General features: G+C 32.3%; 1 protein-coding gene across 1 annotated transcript in view; it reads left to right on the plus strand.

Annotated features, from left to right (window-relative positions):
• Window positions 1-19,017, plus strand: part of LOC143195820 (uncharacterized) — an 80,495-nt gene extending 61,478 nt beyond the window's left edge. Inside the window, exons 3-11 of the mRNA XM_076403285.1 lie at window positions 3,638-3,912; window positions 3,972-4,503; window positions 4,578-4,934; window positions 4,988-5,191; window positions 6,349-6,687; window positions 14,573-14,750; window positions 14,822-15,090; window positions 17,025-17,223; window positions 18,408-19,017. Coding sequence (XP_076259400.1) covers window positions 3,638-3,912; window positions 3,972-4,503; window positions 4,578-4,934; window positions 4,988-5,191; window positions 6,349-6,687; window positions 14,573-14,750; window positions 14,822-15,090; window positions 17,025-17,223; window positions 18,408-18,525 — 2,471 coding nt within the window. The 3' untranslated portion in view covers window positions 18,526-19,017. The remainder of the gene's footprint in view (window positions 1-3,637; window positions 3,913-3,971; window positions 4,504-4,577; window positions 4,935-4,987; window positions 5,192-6,348; window positions 6,688-14,572; window positions 14,751-14,821; window positions 15,091-17,024; window positions 17,224-18,407) is intronic.
• The last annotated feature ends 480 nt before the right edge of the window (window positions 19,018-19,497 follow it).

A 19,497-nucleotide genomic window follows, 5' to 3' on the forward strand; every position in this document is an offset into this window, starting at 1 on the left:
GCGGATCTTTTATACTCAAAATTAAAAAGTGCCTGAGACCCCTTCCTGTGTGGTTTCAAGATAACTGTTTGATGCCTCAGGATCGACACGTATTTTCCTAAATAAATGGCGATGTATTGTTGAAGTTAAAAATACTTATATCAAAACTTTAATAATATATAATAATGGATAATATTGAAGCGCATAAAACAAGAATTGCGCTACCATAGAGTATTCATAAATTTCACCATAAACGCGTGGCTAAAAAGGAATAAGAGAAAGTAAAATTATGTTATTATTTAGTGATGAAATTTTGTCCAGATTTGGAGCAAACTTCTAAAAACATTGCAAATTGAATTTGCCATGTTCCCAATTAAATTTCTAGGCGAATGAATATGACCAACCGGATGTTTATAAAAATATATTCTATACTATTGTCCTATACAAATTTCCACCATGTGAGTGAATGTTTCTATTAAAATAATTCATACTTTAGATTTGTCCTTGCAATTAATTTTATATTCAAAGTACAAATTAAAAGTCGCCTTTGTTTCTAAAATTTTGAAGTTGTGTTAGCTATACAAACGCCATTTAATTTATTATATTTATTGTTCCATTTTTATCGAAGAAATACAATCCACCTCCACCCATATCGTTGGTTTATCTCTTGGGTAACGTGCTAAGCACACATCGAAAAAAAAACGTCTTCTTTGGAGGCGGTCCAAGAACCAAACCAATTGTTGATATCTTAAAAATAACGAAACTGCTACGTGCGAGATACATGATAATAATAAAGAACACTGAGAATACGGCAATTTCGGCATCAAGATAAGTTATAACCTATTGAACCAAGGATACTCACATGCATTGTCTACATTACACTTGCCATGCATTTCTTTTATATAGATGCCATTTGTCTTTTAATACCTGGCTTAAACAAATAGGTTTAGATCCATAGCGTGTCTTTGTAAACATTTCGCTTGATTTTAACAACTCTTAGTACATTACACCGATATGGGTGCCTCCATATAGACAACAAGATATGGGCACCATGAATTTGGCTTTGTTGGGGATATGGATATGTGGCTGAGGTATCTCTATGATTTTTTCGGCGTGGAATTCTTATAGTGAATTCTCGTTTAGCATGGTTTTTAATAACAATGCGATGTAAAATACTCTATGTTTCTTCTTCTATTTTTAGAAACTTCCATGACCTTAGTCGATTAGGCTGAGAAACGTCTAAAGAAAGGACAATTCTTTAATCCGACTTCGGCAAGAGTTTTCATAGCGCAGCCACTGAATTTGAGCATTTTGAAAGTTCTATTTGTTCGGAACACTATTTGTCACAAACCCGGAACATTATTTGTCTTCCACGCTGATTGAATGAAATCGATTGAATTTGATTTAGGCTTTTGCAGTTCGTAAATATTTGAGCATTATAGATATTTCAACGGACTTGAACTTCTCTCACTCTCATTGAACCTCTCCACTCTCATTAAATTTTGTCTCTATTATCATTCTATGATGTTCAGCAGCGATTTCCTTTCAATTAAAACTTCGCGGAAATGACCCTTTTTAAGGTGGGTAGAAACCTGAGCATTCGGGGCGAATTTACGAACATTTTATGCCGAACAGGTTTCAAAATCGGTTTAAAATTGTATTGCGAATGCAGTTGCCAAATGACTTTTAGCGACCGACGGGCTCTTATCCCAGGAGCCGCAAATGGGGCCAACAAATTTGAGCAAGAGTGGAGAAAACTCGCGGGTTTATGAATGAAAGAGGTTTTGATTTCTAAAAAATAACCCGGAAATATAAAAATAAAAAATATTTCTTGAAATTTTGTTATTGCTTGCAATAATGATACGTAGGTGTTTAATATAATAATCTAATAGTAATTCACTCAATTCAAAATAATATTTCAAAGGGAAATTATCAACAAAATTAAACATATTATAAAAATAAAATAATATCTTGAAAATATTAATTAGGTTTTCCTTATTTTTTATTGAATTGAAAGTATTAAAATTAGTAAATAATATGGAAAAAGTATTTCACAACTGGCCAGAGAAAAGATGTTTAATGATATACTCATATAAAATAATTATCAACAGCATAAAAGAGGGCTGTTCGAACATATTCTTCAATATATTATCGTTCGTAACCTACATGAAACTTATGCAAATACCATAAATAGCAATCGAAAAAAGTTTGAAACTATACAATAATGGCAGATTACTACTAATTTTATTTAATATACATAATAAAATGTAATTTACCGAATAACGCAAACATTATAAAATATATCAAACACATCAGCTTGGAAACATAACCATCTATTAACCTAACTATACCCAACAACTGTATTTTTAGTTTTTTTATATCAGCTCTAGTTATAAAGGTATTTAGTCAAAAATATTTTTGAGATTACTATATTTTTACAACCCCTACTAAATATAGTAATTTTATAAAAGAGTCACTAATCCTTCTATTCAAACAATTTTTTTGCTCGTAAACTTTTATTTTTTCAAACTATTTAGCCCTTGTGTCAATTTCAACACTGTTAACAGACATTTCACCTTCAAAAACTAATCAAATTATTAGAATATCAGCATATATAAGCAGTAGATATGATATAAATTTGAATCTGTCTCTATTATTCTTGTCTTTTATCTTTACCGACGAATTGCTTGATAACTTCATTTGTATATTTTGTGGCACCTGATAGAGGTAATACTTTTAATTTATGGTTTTATTATGTTCCCCCCATGGGGAAACTTCAAAATATATAAAAACAGCCTTTTCTCTTCGAGCATTACACTCATTACAGAATTTTAAATGATTGAAATCTCTTTAGGAAACTATAAATAGAATACTAAAGTTACATAAACATAAAAGTTTTCTTTATCTTTCTTCAAACGAGTAGGATTTCAATATTATTGATATTTCATTCTTTTTTCTTCCATCATAACCTTGTTTATTATATTACTTGCTATACTTACAATAATTTTATATACTTTAAGAAACCCTTACAGACGAGACACATTATTTTAGCAACAAGAATTGATTTTAAGAAAAAGACAACTGTACACGTACCGCCGAAAAGTGATTAACAAGACAATAAATTTTATTTTATGTCTGTTATTCACTATTAGACTCAAAGATGTTCATCACGCTGCAGCTAATTTGCAAATGTAACAGTAAATTGTGGAGAAATGTTTTGCTTCGACATATCAAGCTACCGGTTTGCTACTTTGAGGATTTTTCATCTTTTGGCATCATATTTCATGAAACGGTGGCTTTCAATTTGAACCCCTAATATTAATCGTGTATGATGTTCCAGGATTCAAGCTACAAATAAGTAGGTCACAGCGGAAATGTGCAAAAGAATTAATGTCACTAGGGTAACAAATCCCGCTCCAACTAACGAACAAACCCACAACCTCACCAAAAAATACCACAAAGAATAATCTAAATCTCAAGCAATCGTACAAATACTTGATTCTAATCAACAATTATAGGAATGAATATCTATAAATTTACTACATAGCATTTCAATAATTAAACTTATGTAAATATTACTCAATAATATAATTTGGGAAGCTAGAATACTAATATTCATAAAATTTAATAATTTCTAATAAAATTGTTTAATTTTTAGGTTCATCTAGCGGTAGAAATATAAGGAATCTACCATGCGTATCCAGAAAAAATAATGGACTTAGTGGAGTCTGTATGTTTGCCATTGACTGCCTCAAAGCCAATGGAACCCATCTTGGCACGTGTATTGATAGATTCTACTTCGGTTCATGTTGTCACATTGAACCGGTGAAAGAACTGGAGAACAGTATAGAGACCAACTTCATATTGGACAGTCGGGAGCCTCCACAGAGGATTCAAAATACTACAATAAATTTACTTGAACCAGTAAAATCGGTAAGAAATTGCTGGTTATTTTTTCAGATTTATATTAATTCTATATTATTGTCGCTTAGGAAACCACCACCAAGAAGATTTTAACAACTGTGATGAGCACTGAAGCAATTACAAGCACACCAACGATCTCATCAACAATTGCATCTAGCACAACAACCACGCTAACAATAACATCAACAAGACCGCCAGAAACAACAACTGTAATGGACCAGAAATTGCAAACATTCCAAGCTGTTGAAAGTTCTCCGTCTTCTACAACTACTACTACCACTACTCAAAAACCAACAAGTACTACTAAAGCAAGTACGAAGCCTCCTGTAACTAAACCACGTCCTGTAGTAATGAGTACAACAAAGAAACCCTTCAAACCCAGTTCTACAACTAGTAGGGCCCCAAATACAACGAAATCTCCTTCGAAACCTGCGAAAGTACCTAGTACCACTACGAAAAAGCCACCTTCTACTACAAGAAAGACGTACACAACAACCAAGAGGGTTTACACAACAACCAAAAAAGCGACAACGAAAAAACCAGCACCCCCAAAACCTACTAAGCATTACACGAGGCCACCAGTTCACAACACCACGTCCGGTGAGTACTACATAACATAATGTTCTTCGAATATTATGAGGCAGTAAAACTAACTAACATTGAAAACATTTCAGCAAAACCAGTAGTGACTACAAGAAAGCCAGTACAAACAACTACCTCAAAGAAACCAACACTTCTAACGAAGAAGCCTATCATTTCAACCACAGTAGCAACAACCCCTCGTCCTACTACTACAGCTGTAACTACAACATCACCTGCTTCATCTCCATTATCTACTTTAGTCCAGGAAGCAACCACTGAAATTTTAACAAAAACCAATATCACTAAAGTCGAAAGTACCAGTATTATGAGTTCTTCGTCGTCTATGGTAACTAAAGAAACCTCAACAGAAACAAAGCCACTGGTAGAGAGTACACCCAATCCTGTACCTAGCAGTACATTCATTGAGACAACTAGTAGTACAGCTTCAGGTAGTACAATTACATTACCACTGAAAAATACTTTAATTGTGTATTATTGGTAGAAACCACAGTTGGTGCTACAAGTACGACAACAAGCTCTACAACAAGTACAACTTCAGTAACTCTATCAACGACAACAACAGAGGTTCTTCCTGCCAATACGACAGATAGTGTTGGACTAATTACATGGACTGTTGAAAATGCTAATGTAAATGCTTCGACAACTAATGCTCCTGAAATAACGCTTGTGGGAAATGGCACAGATGGTATGTAACAAATTACCTAAATGTTATTTTTATCAATTTTTCGTAAGTTCATTTAGAATTTACGTTTAACTAATATTATGAAACGAACTAATTTTTTTTACAAATATAATCTTAATATATAATATTAGGTTCTTGTATGTCGTCCGCACAGTTCTTCAGAATTTCTAAACCTTGTCCACCCAAGCCATGCTGCATTGATCTGTATTGAACAAGTGGTAATCCGTTCGAGTTGTAATACTTTGTTATTAACACATTTTATACCATTTGTCCGTTGTAATACAAGAGGACGACTTTGCGTTTGTTACTCACTATTACTAGCCTTTTTTACAGCAATACGTTGTTCACTTTATTATTTTGACGCCGATGGACAGTTTCCTCCTTAGTAACAGTTTCATTCGGTTTTAACAACTTATAGTACAAATTTTACAGAAAACCCGGACTGGTAAGCAATAAAACGGCGATGTTGAAACGATACGAACACGACTCAGATCGTCTAGTAGATATTTTCCCCTCGTTTTCGATCTTTCTTCAAATCTGTAAAACCAGTTTATTTTTCAAACACAAAGCTGTCTGAAAATTCCGAGGATTTGAGTTAGATGCTCCACCAAAAAGTGTTACAATTTATTGTCTTCAAACTTTTTTGCTCCTTCAGGTCTTTCCTTATCATTAACATCAGGCGAGACAGCATTGTTGTAAGTTGTTAAGTGGATTTCAGCTGTAGATTACTTTCAATTATATAACAAGTTTGGTGATTATCGAAAATGCAAATTTGAGCGTTCAATGATCAGCCTCGGTTTACAATAAATAACCCAATACTACCAACATTTTAATATTAATATTTAGTTTTGGTTGCTTAACAGTTGTTTACATTTGTACTTTACATTTTCACCAATGGTTATTGCTGATCATAACATATGTTAATACCAAATTCTCTCAAAAAGTTTGAAAACAAAAAATGGATTACCACCATAAAGGGTCATCTGAAAAATAAAATAATTAAAACAATGTATGGACTGTTAATGAGTTATAATAATTTAGTGAAATATATCTGACCCTCTATTAATGATTTTATATGAATTTCATAAAATGTCTAATATTTTTAATAACATACTGTCTTAGTATAAAAGTTATATTTAAAAATTAAATTTTTATTGTAGAATGGGTACCAATTACTACACCCGATGGTTGGATTCTGTTGCCCAGTGTTTCTACCACCGAACAGGCTAAAAATGATACTGAACCAATTTCCACAAGTTCCCCTGCGCCAGATCTTGCAGAAATTCCACTCACAATAACCTCGAATGTTACTCCATTAACTACAGAGACTACAACTAGTTCTGCAGCATTATCTACCACAAGACCAACTATCACCGAATCTAGCAATGTCTTCTCAAATACCTCCACTGAAGCACCAGCAACATCTACAAGCTCTAGTGATGTCACGTCTACGGAGGAAGTAACCTCAAGACCGGTGAATATGAGTGATTTTACAGATGGTAAGCGACGATCTTAACAATTTTTATTTGGAGATATAACAGCGAGATAACAGACAAAGAATGATGAGGTCGGTAATTAAAAAAATGGTATATATAGCAGCTGATGTTCAGAAGCAGAGACGTATTTCACACATTTTCTAAATACATACAGATTTTTAAAAAAATATTGGTAACTTTTTTTTTGTGAAAGCATAAATATTTTTTATTATCACCTTTATATTTTTTCATTACGTTCTAAACGGATACTTTCTTGGAAAAATGTGGTTGATAGCTGTTTAAATTTAACATAAAGGTGCTACTTTCAAAGGCGGTCGTTAATAGCTAAACAAATTGGTTTTTTAAACTTAATTTAATTAGTATTTCACTTAACTTTGGGTTTAATTTGTATGAATTCGCTTTACTGTTACTTTTTCTTTAATTTATATTTGTTTTTATTTGAATTATAGATAATTTCATTATTAATTTATCTAGTAAAATGTGATTTGTGGGATATTTTCTTATGTTCATCTGCATTCATTAATATATCTTTGGTAAGCTTTAGATTATTATTTCCTTAATGGAATGTTAAAGAATTCAAACGAATGATAATAAAGAAATAATCCTTAGGAAGATGTTCAGTTAATATCTAGTTGTTCTTTTCAAGCTTATGCTAGTTAAATAATGCGACAGTTATTTTTAATCAGTTGTATCTGCGTCTACGTGAGAATGTCACCCCTTTAAAACGTCTCGGTCGCTATTGATGAAATGTTTTGTATGTGTTTTGCCTATAATTGGTTCCGGTTTTATAGGGCTGCAAGAATATTTTTTCAATATATGGAATGTAACAAATAACAACAAAATTTCACCAAACGCCAATACAAATGTAAAATATTAGTAGTCATTTTGAAACTATTCTATTTTAATAGGTTGTTTAACAACAAGCTTCAGAAATAAAACCGAGGTTTAACCCAAAGTAAAAAAAAGTGTTATATGAGTTACCAATAAATCAAATAGAAAATAAATTAAAATTTGTGTTTGAAGTAATTGGTATTGGCAATATGATCTAATTGTTTTTGCGATTGTTTCTCTTTTTTGATTATCTTTAAACTGGTAGAAAACTAAATTCATGTTACAATAATCTCTTATACCCTTTGGATGCAAAAAGTATGAAAAAAACACAATTTTATAAAGACAACAAGATCTCCTTTAAGAAAATGCATTTTCATTAGTACTTCAAAACTAGCTGATTGAAACAAACTAGCCTTTTGTTGAATATTATTTACATCAATCGTAGAGGTAATTAATTAGAGGATAGTTGGAATAAATGTCCTACCAAATCAGCTTTTCTGTTCAAGTTTTTATCTCAATTTTTCCCCTTTAGCGTAGAGCTTTTTAAAGTATATCGAAATAATCTACTTTAATCATCGAATCCAATGTATTGTTTTTCTTAACATTCTGAGTCCATATTAAAAAATAGATGAGGTGGGGTACATGAATTCTGACCATTCCCAAATCCTTCTTACTCTGAATGAGAGTGACATAAAATTAAAAGCCCCCTACATTGACCAATGGCCGTTTTTGTTCACAACATTATGTATGCATATTGAAAATCAGATGAGGCTGGGTATATGAATTCTGACTATTCCCAAATCCTTCTTACCCTGAATGAAAGTGGTATAAAAATAAATGCCCCTTAGGTTAACCAATCAGCCAGCTGATTGGCAAAGTTTTAAACCACAACTTGTATCAACCATTAAATGATCGTGTCAAATAAAAAGTTAAGATGTGCTATGCTGTGAGTCACAGAAATGTATTAACAATATTTAAGGAACTGCATGGAATAATAGGAGTAGCCCGCTATTATTACACGGACTAAAGATAATAATTATTCCAGAGAAATTAGGACTTATAAAAAGTATTGTCATAAGAAAGGAAATAAGTGAAATAAGTGAATAATATGCCATACTAGATTCAGATGAGACAAATATAGATTACAAAATGACACATGGCAACTCAAACTCCAAGTCCTTAATAGCTATATTGGCGACTACGAACTCTCAAATTATACACTGTCAACTAGCTGACCTTTTACTTTTACTTAGCCAGCCAAATATTTAAATAAACACAGATTTTACAACACACTAATGACAAATGTTGATGATACATGGGCAAAAAGTAATACGATAGGCTAGATAATATAGAGAGCTAGAAAGCTAGAAAGCAAACACTTCGATATTGCTTTCCAATTGTATAATTTATTTACAGGGGAAAATTTAAAACAGCTTCGTTGAGAAGCAATCGTAAAACGTGTTTAATCCTTTTTTAGATTGAAATATGTACGTATGATATGTCAAATAGCAAAAATTATAATGTTACCTACCCGAAAAACCTGCAATGAGCCAATGATTTACAAATGATTCAAAAAAAAATCTGAAAAAAAAACTCAAGACAATACTAGAGGAAAACACTATAATCTCAGCACATCAATTGGACTTCAGTGAAAAGCATACAACTATATACCAAATTCGCAGCAATATGAATATAATTGAGCAGTAATGTGAGAAAAGAGTTATATTTCAGATAGAGCCTACGGAAATAAGCATGAGAGTAAAGTGGACCGGTTCTTTACCTAATGCATACAGATGATACTCCTACGTTCCAATAAAGTAAATTAACTACTATTGCTGATGATCCTGTTGTAATGGAATATATAAAGACCACGGAAAAGCGACAGTGAATTTGGAAACCTCAGTAAACAAAATTAGCAATAGGACCAAGTAATTTTGCCAAATTATAACAGTTCGAATAAACGAGAAATTTTGAGAGTTCGAGGAGAACTACTTTAATATAATAACAAAATATATAGAGAAGACTATATAGAAAAAAGTAATTTCGAGAAAAACATGTTTAAAACCTAGTGTTTAGATCGCGCAGTTATTAAAACGGCCATATATCCGAAAATAAATGAATTATTGAAAAATCCATTTAAGGGTGTATTCTTAAAGGGTTAAGTTTCGGATGTTGAAAAAAATACCTATTTTCTCAAAGGTCTGGAGTAGAACAATTTAAAGCTATATGGACATACGGCATCCAGATAACAGATTGCGACAAGAAGAGCAATCTGTACATAGCGGTTTGGTAACAAAGTAATGAGAAGTGTTATAATGCCTCGTGGTACTTTAAAAGTAGTGATTTCCGTGGAGATTTGGAAAGGTATGTCATTAACCAAGTCGATAATCGTGAACAAGGGCTCCTGAAACCACTGAGGCGAATATTATTTAATATTAAAAAAATACTTAAGATATTTTAATGTGTTATTTTTCCTATACTAAAGACGTTTTTAGATGTTATAGGTTCTATAGATACAACGAAAGTTAATTTAAAATGTTTGTCAAACAGCGCATATAGTCGCCACGCTGCCTATAACCACTCGAAAATTATCTTAACGTTAATTACACCATCATCATTACTGAATACGCTCCTGCTGACCGGTTAGTTCTTCGAACTCTTCAAGGTAAATTACACGTCGTAGTCGAAATAACGATCAGAAGCCGACAACAATAACAGCCAACATACCGAAAAAAAATCACCAAGAACAAAAACCGAACGAAAACAATAAGACATAAGTCGGGACGATCGGAGTTATTCGCAATCGAAAAAGTCCTCCGTCGCGATAGAACGACGCAATTATTTCGTTGTTTTTTTCCCTTTGGCCGGTCGGTCGTTAATGTCCGCGCTGTCCTGAGATGATTTTCGTATGGGAATTAGACGGAAAAGTAGATTACGCCGAGGAACGGTCTTGAATTGAATGCGTGTGATCGTTGTGCTCGAGTTGGCATTTTTTGCTGGACCTTTTTGTGGGAATGTGCCGCTAACCATGTGATATAGTTCATTTAGTATTCTATAGAACGATATTACAGAGAAAATAAATGTTCATAAATAATGTAACGTATAACAGAAGCATATATCTTATCAGTTATCTTAATTATAACACTTCAAGCGTTAGGGTTTATATATATATATATATATATATATATATATATATATATATATATATATATATATATATATATATAATTATTTTGTCCGTGTGTATGCAATTGAACTCCTCGTAAATGGTTGCAGGGACAATTATGAAATTTTGTGTGTGTATTTATGTAAATTCGAGAACAGTTTATAGTTACAATTAGATTCAGTAGATGATAATGATAACGCCTCAGAAAAGTTTAAATAAATTTTCTGTTACAACTGACGTATATCTGTCCTAGTGACATTTGCACGGTAACCGTGGCAATAATGGCTGTTGTTATAGGTGTAACAAATTAATTGTTATATTATATTCATATACGACATAGAGAAGTATATAGAGTGCTGACTTAATTCATATAATTGCATACTTTTGCTCTGCGTTGTAATCAGAGAAGCGCAGAGAACGCCATTTCGCTGCATTTCATTGATTAGTTTAATATACCATTACAGATACCTGTAACGAAAATATTTTATTAGGAAGGCATTTGATTGATTGAGAATCTCATATCTATTACGTGACTAAACCCCGACGTCATGTTCTTTTGACCATTAATTAAAACCCAAATGAAATTTTTCAAAAAATGTACTAAAATAAATTTTCATATTTCTTTACTGCTATCAATTTAGATAAGATGTATTAAAGTTTTATATTATTTTTTTGTTCGTTACTGAGAGCAGACTAAGTATATGCCTACTAATATTTTATTTACTTGTTCAAGACAAAAATGTATTGAGACAATTTATAATTATATTTACAACGTTATTTTGAAAATTGTAAAAGGTATAATTAAAACGTTTAAATTGTATGATATACGTCAGAATGGAGGAAATATGCCTAAAAGTAATATTTTAAAGAACGTCATAAATAAACCGAACCAAACCATACAAATAATCGCGTTATAGAAATGCGGACAATCAAAAGGATGGTCTCGGTTTCGCTTCTTTAATTTAACTAAACTGAACTTAATTTCCGTAACTCTAACGTACTCATCCAGTTTAGCGTATGATTGATGATTAGCTCTATCATGGGTTATAGTATGTGTTAAATTATACAGTGTGTGTTAATATACAGTAATATATTAAATAATAAAAGTAACACTGGTAATGTGTGGTAATATTTTGAAATGTCGTCACTGTTAATTGTATTCCCAATGTGTTTATTATATTAGTGAAATATCGTCTACACTCCTATTAATTTTAACCAAAAAAGTTACTTATATTTATTTGTTATGTGATTATTAAAACAAAACGCCACGTATTCGATGACGAACAGAAAATGTTGTTGGACGTACACACAATCCAGAAATAGTCCGTAACCATCAGTTAAACAGAACTGCAGAAGAATACTTGGCGGATAATGTAAATTTAAGAGACCCGTTTGCGAACACACGTGAAAAATGTAGAAAGCTGTAAAGTGAACGTCTTTGAGCTAATGAATTGCAACAAGTTGTACAGGACGTCCGAATATAACGCCGAAATAGACTATTCGTCACATGCACAAGTCATTATTAGCAGTATGGAGAAAATGCTAACATTGCCATGCATTTAAGTACAACGATAAATTAACCGTTTTTTGTGCGTATCAGGAAGTTTCACTTCCAATATTAAATATTACAGTAAAACTATTGAAAGGCAGCCATTAGCTGTAGCCATATCTCTACCAATCTTGTTTTGCGTTCAAAATTTGTAAATTCAGCTCTTGCTTCTAAATGATATCATTTCAAAAAAATCAAAAACAAAAGGCGTTCAGAATGAGGATGGGCGTAATTTTGAATTAACATCAAGATTCAGGGCTAGGTGTACCATAAAATAGTTTTTTCGTTTTCAATGCCTGATGCCGATTCAGTGTTTGCAAATCTAATGTATGGTTGACGAGAAACAAAAACAACCACATCAAGCAGATGGAGGAAAGAGAACATGTGGCAAGTTGCTATGGACTTTTCTGTATAATCATTACCAGTTGGTACAGTTGTTTAAGCCGGTTGTGAATAGATTACAAAATGACAACAATATTGTTATCATTAAATGAGTTAACTATTATGTGGGCAGCATTTAAGAAGATACAATGTACCAACTGTTAATGAAGTTGATATTATTATGACTGGTTATCCATTTAAACATCTAAATGGAAACACTGATATCAACAACATCGGTACCGAATTTCTCCCATCATCATATACTGGTGCTACGCGTCATATGCAAGAATATATTCAAGACCCCATAACGTTTACGTGCCAATCCAAACTGGAATGGAATTTAATATTTGTTAAATGCATTGCTATGAGGAAAATGTCTTTAATATATACTACTTCATGTTTTTGTAACACTTCGCTGAAATCTTCATTCCAGATCAAAGATCGATATCTGATATTTCTCCTTTCCATCCTCGTCTTACACACTTTCTTAACTTTTCTTGTGCTGCTTCATCAGCACCGCTATATATTCTTTAGGTTCTGTTTTCTTATATTAGTGTTTGTAACTTTTACCACCCTTATTAGTCCTTCTATTACTCTGAGATATTTAATTTCCGCTACATAGAATTTTTTACGTTTCATTTTTATGTTATCCATGTCTCGCAACCGAACATTAGAATAGGTTAATGTTAATATTTTCATTGTAGTTTTGTTAGATTCTTTTACTTAGTAAATATAGTATATCTTGTTATATTCTAACTCCCTCAATTTATTTTAGTTTAATATCCTTCAGTTCCATTCTTTTAAGATTATATTCCATATAGGTATGGATTTCTGTCCTAGACTATCAGTTGTTAGTAATATATCAGCAATAGTTCCTTACAGCATTTATTTGTATTGCATATAATTGTACTCCAAGTGCAATCTTGCCTTTTCAATTAAATAATTCTTTATTATTTCATCCGTAAATTTTATGAACAATTTTGACCTTAGACTTCCTGCTTGAATCAGGAAGGGGTTTGTTTTATTTTTGTCTGTAATTCAGTAGGTGTACTTGTCTTACATATTCATTAGTTTACTCTTCTTATTTTATAACATATATTCCTCTCTTTATTCTAATCTAATCCATAATATTTCTCAAATCTGTTCAATTCAAATATCTTTCCCAAATCTATGAACGCTGGATATAATTATTCTTTTTTGGGGGTTGTGCTTTTTCTACTATTTGTTTTATGCTAAATGATTATTCGTGTATACTTCTTCCTTTTCAGGAAATATACGATTCTACTAGGTCAGTTAGACTAAGAATTATCAGTACAATTACACTATCTTAAGAAAAAGTAGTGAAAATTGACGACTGCTGTGATTTAATTATCGTAACAGGTCCAAATGACGTTATCCTGTCTAAACATTGGCTTCTTGCTTCGATGGAATAATTTATTTCGATAATAAATTAGACATAAAATAATCACAATAACATCCAATTACTGATTTTATTGTGATATGTTCTTTTAATCGAAAAATATTTAAAATATAAAAATCTGAATCCTACGGCAGCACCACCTACCGGGTCCGTTTGTAAATGAATTCACAAGTTTCGATTTTAAAACACATAAGATATGATTAAAAATCATTTTTCAGAAAAAATTCAGTGTACATAAAAATCTATAAAAACTGATTAAATCCTTTAATAGTAATATAATATTTTTCACAAACTACAAATAATTAGGGAACTCAATAGTCTCTCGTAACAATAAACAAATATAATTATTTTACCGTTAGAAAATAAAATACTCTTTATTATTAGAAATGGTAGTTTGCTCCTGAGAATCAGCAGCTGTGCCTAAAGTGATAAATGACTCTCATCGTCTTTATAGTTGTACTGTTTCTTTCCAACTTTAACACTGGCAGTTTATCGCGTACACAAGCATTAACAAATTTAAAAAATGCCTCTTTTACCTCAGTGTGTGGTCGAAGAATGTGGCCAGAGGCACGTATAGTTGGCGGCGAAAAATCTGCTTTCGGACAATGGCCATGGCAAATATCGTTGAGACAGTGGAGAACATCCACATATCTTCACAAATGCGGCGCAGCTCTGTTGAATGAGAATTGGGCTATCACGGCGGCACATTGTGTCGACAAGTGCGTATATTTATAAATAGCTTAGACAAAAAACTAAACTATAAAGACAACAATACTTCTTAACATTTTAGTGTACCACCAAGCGATCTGTTGCTTCGATTGGGAGAACACGACCTCTCGACTGAAACAGAACCGTATCTGCACGAAGAAAGAAGAGTACAGATAGTAGCATCCCATCCCAACTTTGATCCAAGAACATTCGAATATGATTTGGCTTTGTTGAGATTCTACGAACCCGTTCAGTTCCAGCCCAACATAATTCCAATTTGCGTACCTACCACTGATGAAAACTTTGTCGGAAGTACCGCGCACGTTACTGGATGGGGACGTCTTTATGAAGGTAAGGAAATCTAAATAAATCATAAATTTAGCATATCTCAAGATTTAGGTGTTCCGGCTATTTACAATGTGTAGTTAATGTTTATTTATTCAAAGTATTGGCTATTTAATTGTATATATTTTGCAAATCTCTCAGGTAATTTACAGATGCAGTTCTAAAAAAAACAGTTTCTTATTTAAGCTCAACCACTTATCTAGCCACTTCTTCGAAATCAGCAAAATGCTTGTCCCACCGGTTGGAAAACGTGGTAGTCGGATAAAGGCTAGCTTGGAGAGAACGGCGGGTGCGATAAAACTTCCCATCCAAGTGATATCAACATATCTTTAACCCCGATTTGCTGCGTTACCCTGCTGCAAAATCACATGTGCATTGCATGTATCTTGAACGTTTTTTTTGCAATGCACAAATTGATGATTTGTTGTCGGCAACAGTATTAACTGTTTATCTATGTTTCAAGCGCTCATAATATATAACACCAACTTGGTGCAACCAGACACAGAGTATAATATTGCGACCAAAGCTATTGCGGGGCCGGCTATGTCGCTGGATAACCCTGAATTTTTTCCCTTGGGATTTTCGAATTAAATTTTATTCATTTTTCATTAGTTTTTCGATGCAAAATTCCATGCAAAAATGATATCTTTCATAGCTTTGGAACAGCATTACACTGACGGGATTTCGGGATTTTAATTTTCCAATGACCTAGTACATAATGCATGTGGCACCCATCTTCCCATCTTTTAAAAACTAGAACTAAATTAAAACAACAACGAAAATTCATTGCCCCCGCCGTGAATTCAACCCGGGACCTACGCGGCTGAGCTAAATACTCTAATCACAACACCATAGAAGCAGTTAGCAATATTTCTGCGGCTTCTCATATGATATGGTGTTTAAAAAGCAAACTGAAAGGCTCTTGTACTGAACGACTTCGAGTCTTCCGTCACATCAGTTCAGCAATAATATTATACCCAAATATATGATTATTTTAGTTAAAAAATATGTGAAATCTTTGTGCGTGCTGTTAAAATTTGAGGGTTTCCCTCTATTTCTTCCCTTTAATCCGTCAGAGACTGACTTGGTTCTAATGGGACCACGTCTTCCGAATAAAATAAGAATTTTTCAAAATCGGCCTATAATTGACGGAGAAATCGGCGAACTTACATTAAAAAAATATACAATCTAATATAGAACCTCCTCCTATTTTGAAGTCGGTTAAAAAAATACAGGAATATATTTGCTAACAAATCTGGTATTGGAGCTAGTTAGATGAGGGTATTATTTTAATTGCACTAAAAAGTATATTTCAGGTGCTGTTCTTTTTAATAAAAATTTTATTATAATTGGGATTTTGTTGAACTTATTGTCTGTCTTATTACTGCAAAAGTTGCTAAAATGTTATGATATTAAACCATTTAATGCATTTGATGTTAGGTAGGACCAAATTTCAAGTTGTCCACTTTCTTAATAAAACTTTCTGCATTTAAGTTCATTCTTGTAGTTGAAGTAGCATAGTTTAATACAAAATACATCTCTGAAGAGAGCGAACAATTACTTAGAAAATGTGGTCTTATTTAATGATCAGAACAAACTATGAGTCATATAGTAACTCATCGATGTATTAATTTTTATATAGACGGAGTCAAAAGCTAGATGTATCATTATATTTTCTTCGCCAAATGCATTTCTATTTCTACATTTATTTTTCATAATGGGTTTTCTTCAAATTGATTAAATAATCATAAATATATTTAACATTTTTAATTTAAAAATTAGTAATTTAAATCAAGACTTCATAACAATATCCTATAATTTAAAATAACATTAATTTGTAGATAATTATAGAGAACAAACTAAATTGATACTGTTTTCATAAAATAATCAATATAATCAAACAATCTATTAAATAGTTACATAATATATTTATTATTTAGATGGACCTTTGCCAAGTGTTCTCCAAGAGGTCTCTGTACCAGTTATCAACAACTCAGTTTGTGAAACAATGTACAGATCAGCAGGATATATAGAGCATATACCTAATATATTCATTTGTGCTGGGTGGAGAAAAGGAGGCTTTGATTCCTGTGAAGGGGACTCTGGTGGTCCGATGGTCATCCAACGTGAAGATAAGAGGTAATTATTAATATATAATGTAGCGTCCAATATGCAATTTAATAATTAATACTGTTATTTAATATCGTTGATTAGAATATAATGGATGATTTGTTTAACAAGAGTTTACAACATTAATTTACATATTTTGCAGCAAATTTTTAAAATAATCAATTTAATATCCGGCATATATGTTGGTGAAAATGCGAAAACTATCTATGTAAACTATTAAACAGTCTAACCTAACTGTTAATATCATCCTTTGGCATTTATCTGCATAAAATAATAGTTTTACATTTAGTACTACTAAAGAGAAGTACTCAAAATTACATTTTCGACATCCATTATATTATTGTTTGGTTTGTAGAAATCTGCTGCCGAAATTCGTCAAATATTTTTAAAAACTTAGAGTGATGTTCTATCATATGCCAATTAATTTCAATTCTGAGCGAAAAAAAATACCATCTATTCCAGGAAAACCATCCAATGCACACCAAATCGGAATATTCATAGAAATAATAAATTACTATGCAGATTCAAGGTGTGATTTTAGCATAAAATAAAAATGTTAATACAGATGTCTACCGATGTTAATTAATAAATGAACTAAACGACGTATTGTTTCAAAAAGTGACTAAAATATACTTCAAAATCATCCTGCAAGAGGAGGAAGAAGAAAGAGAGTAAACTGGACCAGACATTGCAAAAGTTGTGAATGGTTACCACAATGGACTGTGGCTTTTCTATATACGAGTTCAAATTGCTGAAGAGATGCAAAATTATGTCTGAATGGATCGCTAGCAAACCTACATCATAATTTCAAAACGATACCGTTATATTACGAGATAGATGCGAAACGATTATAGACCATTATGAATAATAATGTTTAATTTATTTTTATTTATATATTGTACCATTTTTTTTTTTGATAAATATTATAACATATCCATATATACTATTAATAGAAATATCTAGAGAGATCCAAGTATCTCCTAGATTCACCAATTACTTGGAAATTACTTTCCGTCATGGGATACTAATAAGAGGAACTACTTTCTTGATTATTAAAAAAAATTCATTATCGAAATAATATCTCAAGTTCTATGTCGGAATTTTTTACAGCCAGTTCATGTCTTCTGTAATAACTCTGCTGTATTATAGCCATTTCAATCATCAATTATTTTAAACCCATTTAATTCTTCTAGATTCCTCCTCGCTGGTATAATCTCCTGGGGTATCGGATGTGCTGAACCAAACCAACCAGGAGTTTACACCAGGATCAGTGAGTTCCGCGTATGGATCAACAAGATTCTTCAGTTCTAACACGTCCATTATGAATATAGAGACCATTTTTAATACTTTGAAGTGAAACGAATTTGTAATCTAAGGAAAATATGTGATACAGTGGACAAAGTTCGTCTAATAGACACTAATTAGATGACTTGTACAGTATTTTTATAGGTGTAAATGTCGAGGCAATACGAATTATCGTTTATTAAATCTAGTTTGTATTGCGGCGCCATCTAGATAGAGAACAAGAGAACTACTAGTGAACATATTTTTACTGTTATAACGATTAGTTATTATTTATTTATTTATTAACTTGACATAGAAAGTTACCATTCAGCTTAACTTTCTATGGCGATTTTTTATGGTATCATCGTAAAACAATTGCTCATAAGTCGTATAAGAGACCTTATGGACTGACAAATATTTATGTATTTTTTTAATAAAAAATAGTAATGTTAAATACATATTTTTATTTATTGTACATAGATGCATATAATTTTTGTATACAATAAAATCAAATCAAAATGCATATATTTTACTTATCATACTGACCTCTAGCGTTGGAGCTGAAAATTACGATAACAGAATTCTGTCTAGTAGTACTTTCATAGTTCCAGGCCAGGTGGTAATTCCACAAACAAGTTGTGGCGAACGTCACGACCCTTTAGACCACCACGCATTCAACTAAAACAAGTTCAAAGGTTGGCAACGCCGGTGGATTAGTACCATGCAGTTCCAGGCTATAAAAGGCCATCACGACGACGTCTCGCTCTCTCCAAACTTGCCGAAAAAGCGATATTAAACGCATTAAACGATTTCACAGACGCACATCGCATAATCCCGACCGAACAATTCAGTTTCCATACTAAACATTCATGCCTCCATCAAGTTGCCCGCATCGCAGCAACTATCCACCAGGCAATGATAAAAGGTCGAAAAACAGGAGCCATCTTCTTAGATGTTTCCAAAGCTTTCGACCAAGTATGGCATCACGGTCTAATATTT

Source organism: Rhynchophorus ferrugineus, unplaced genomic scaffold (assembly GCF_030347505.1).
Source record: "Rhynchophorus ferrugineus isolate W39M unplaced genomic scaffold, kcgeb_rfMv2 rfM4, whole genome shotgun sequence".
NCBI lineage: Eukaryota > Metazoa > Arthropoda > Insecta > Coleoptera > Curculionidae > Rhynchophorus > Rhynchophorus ferrugineus.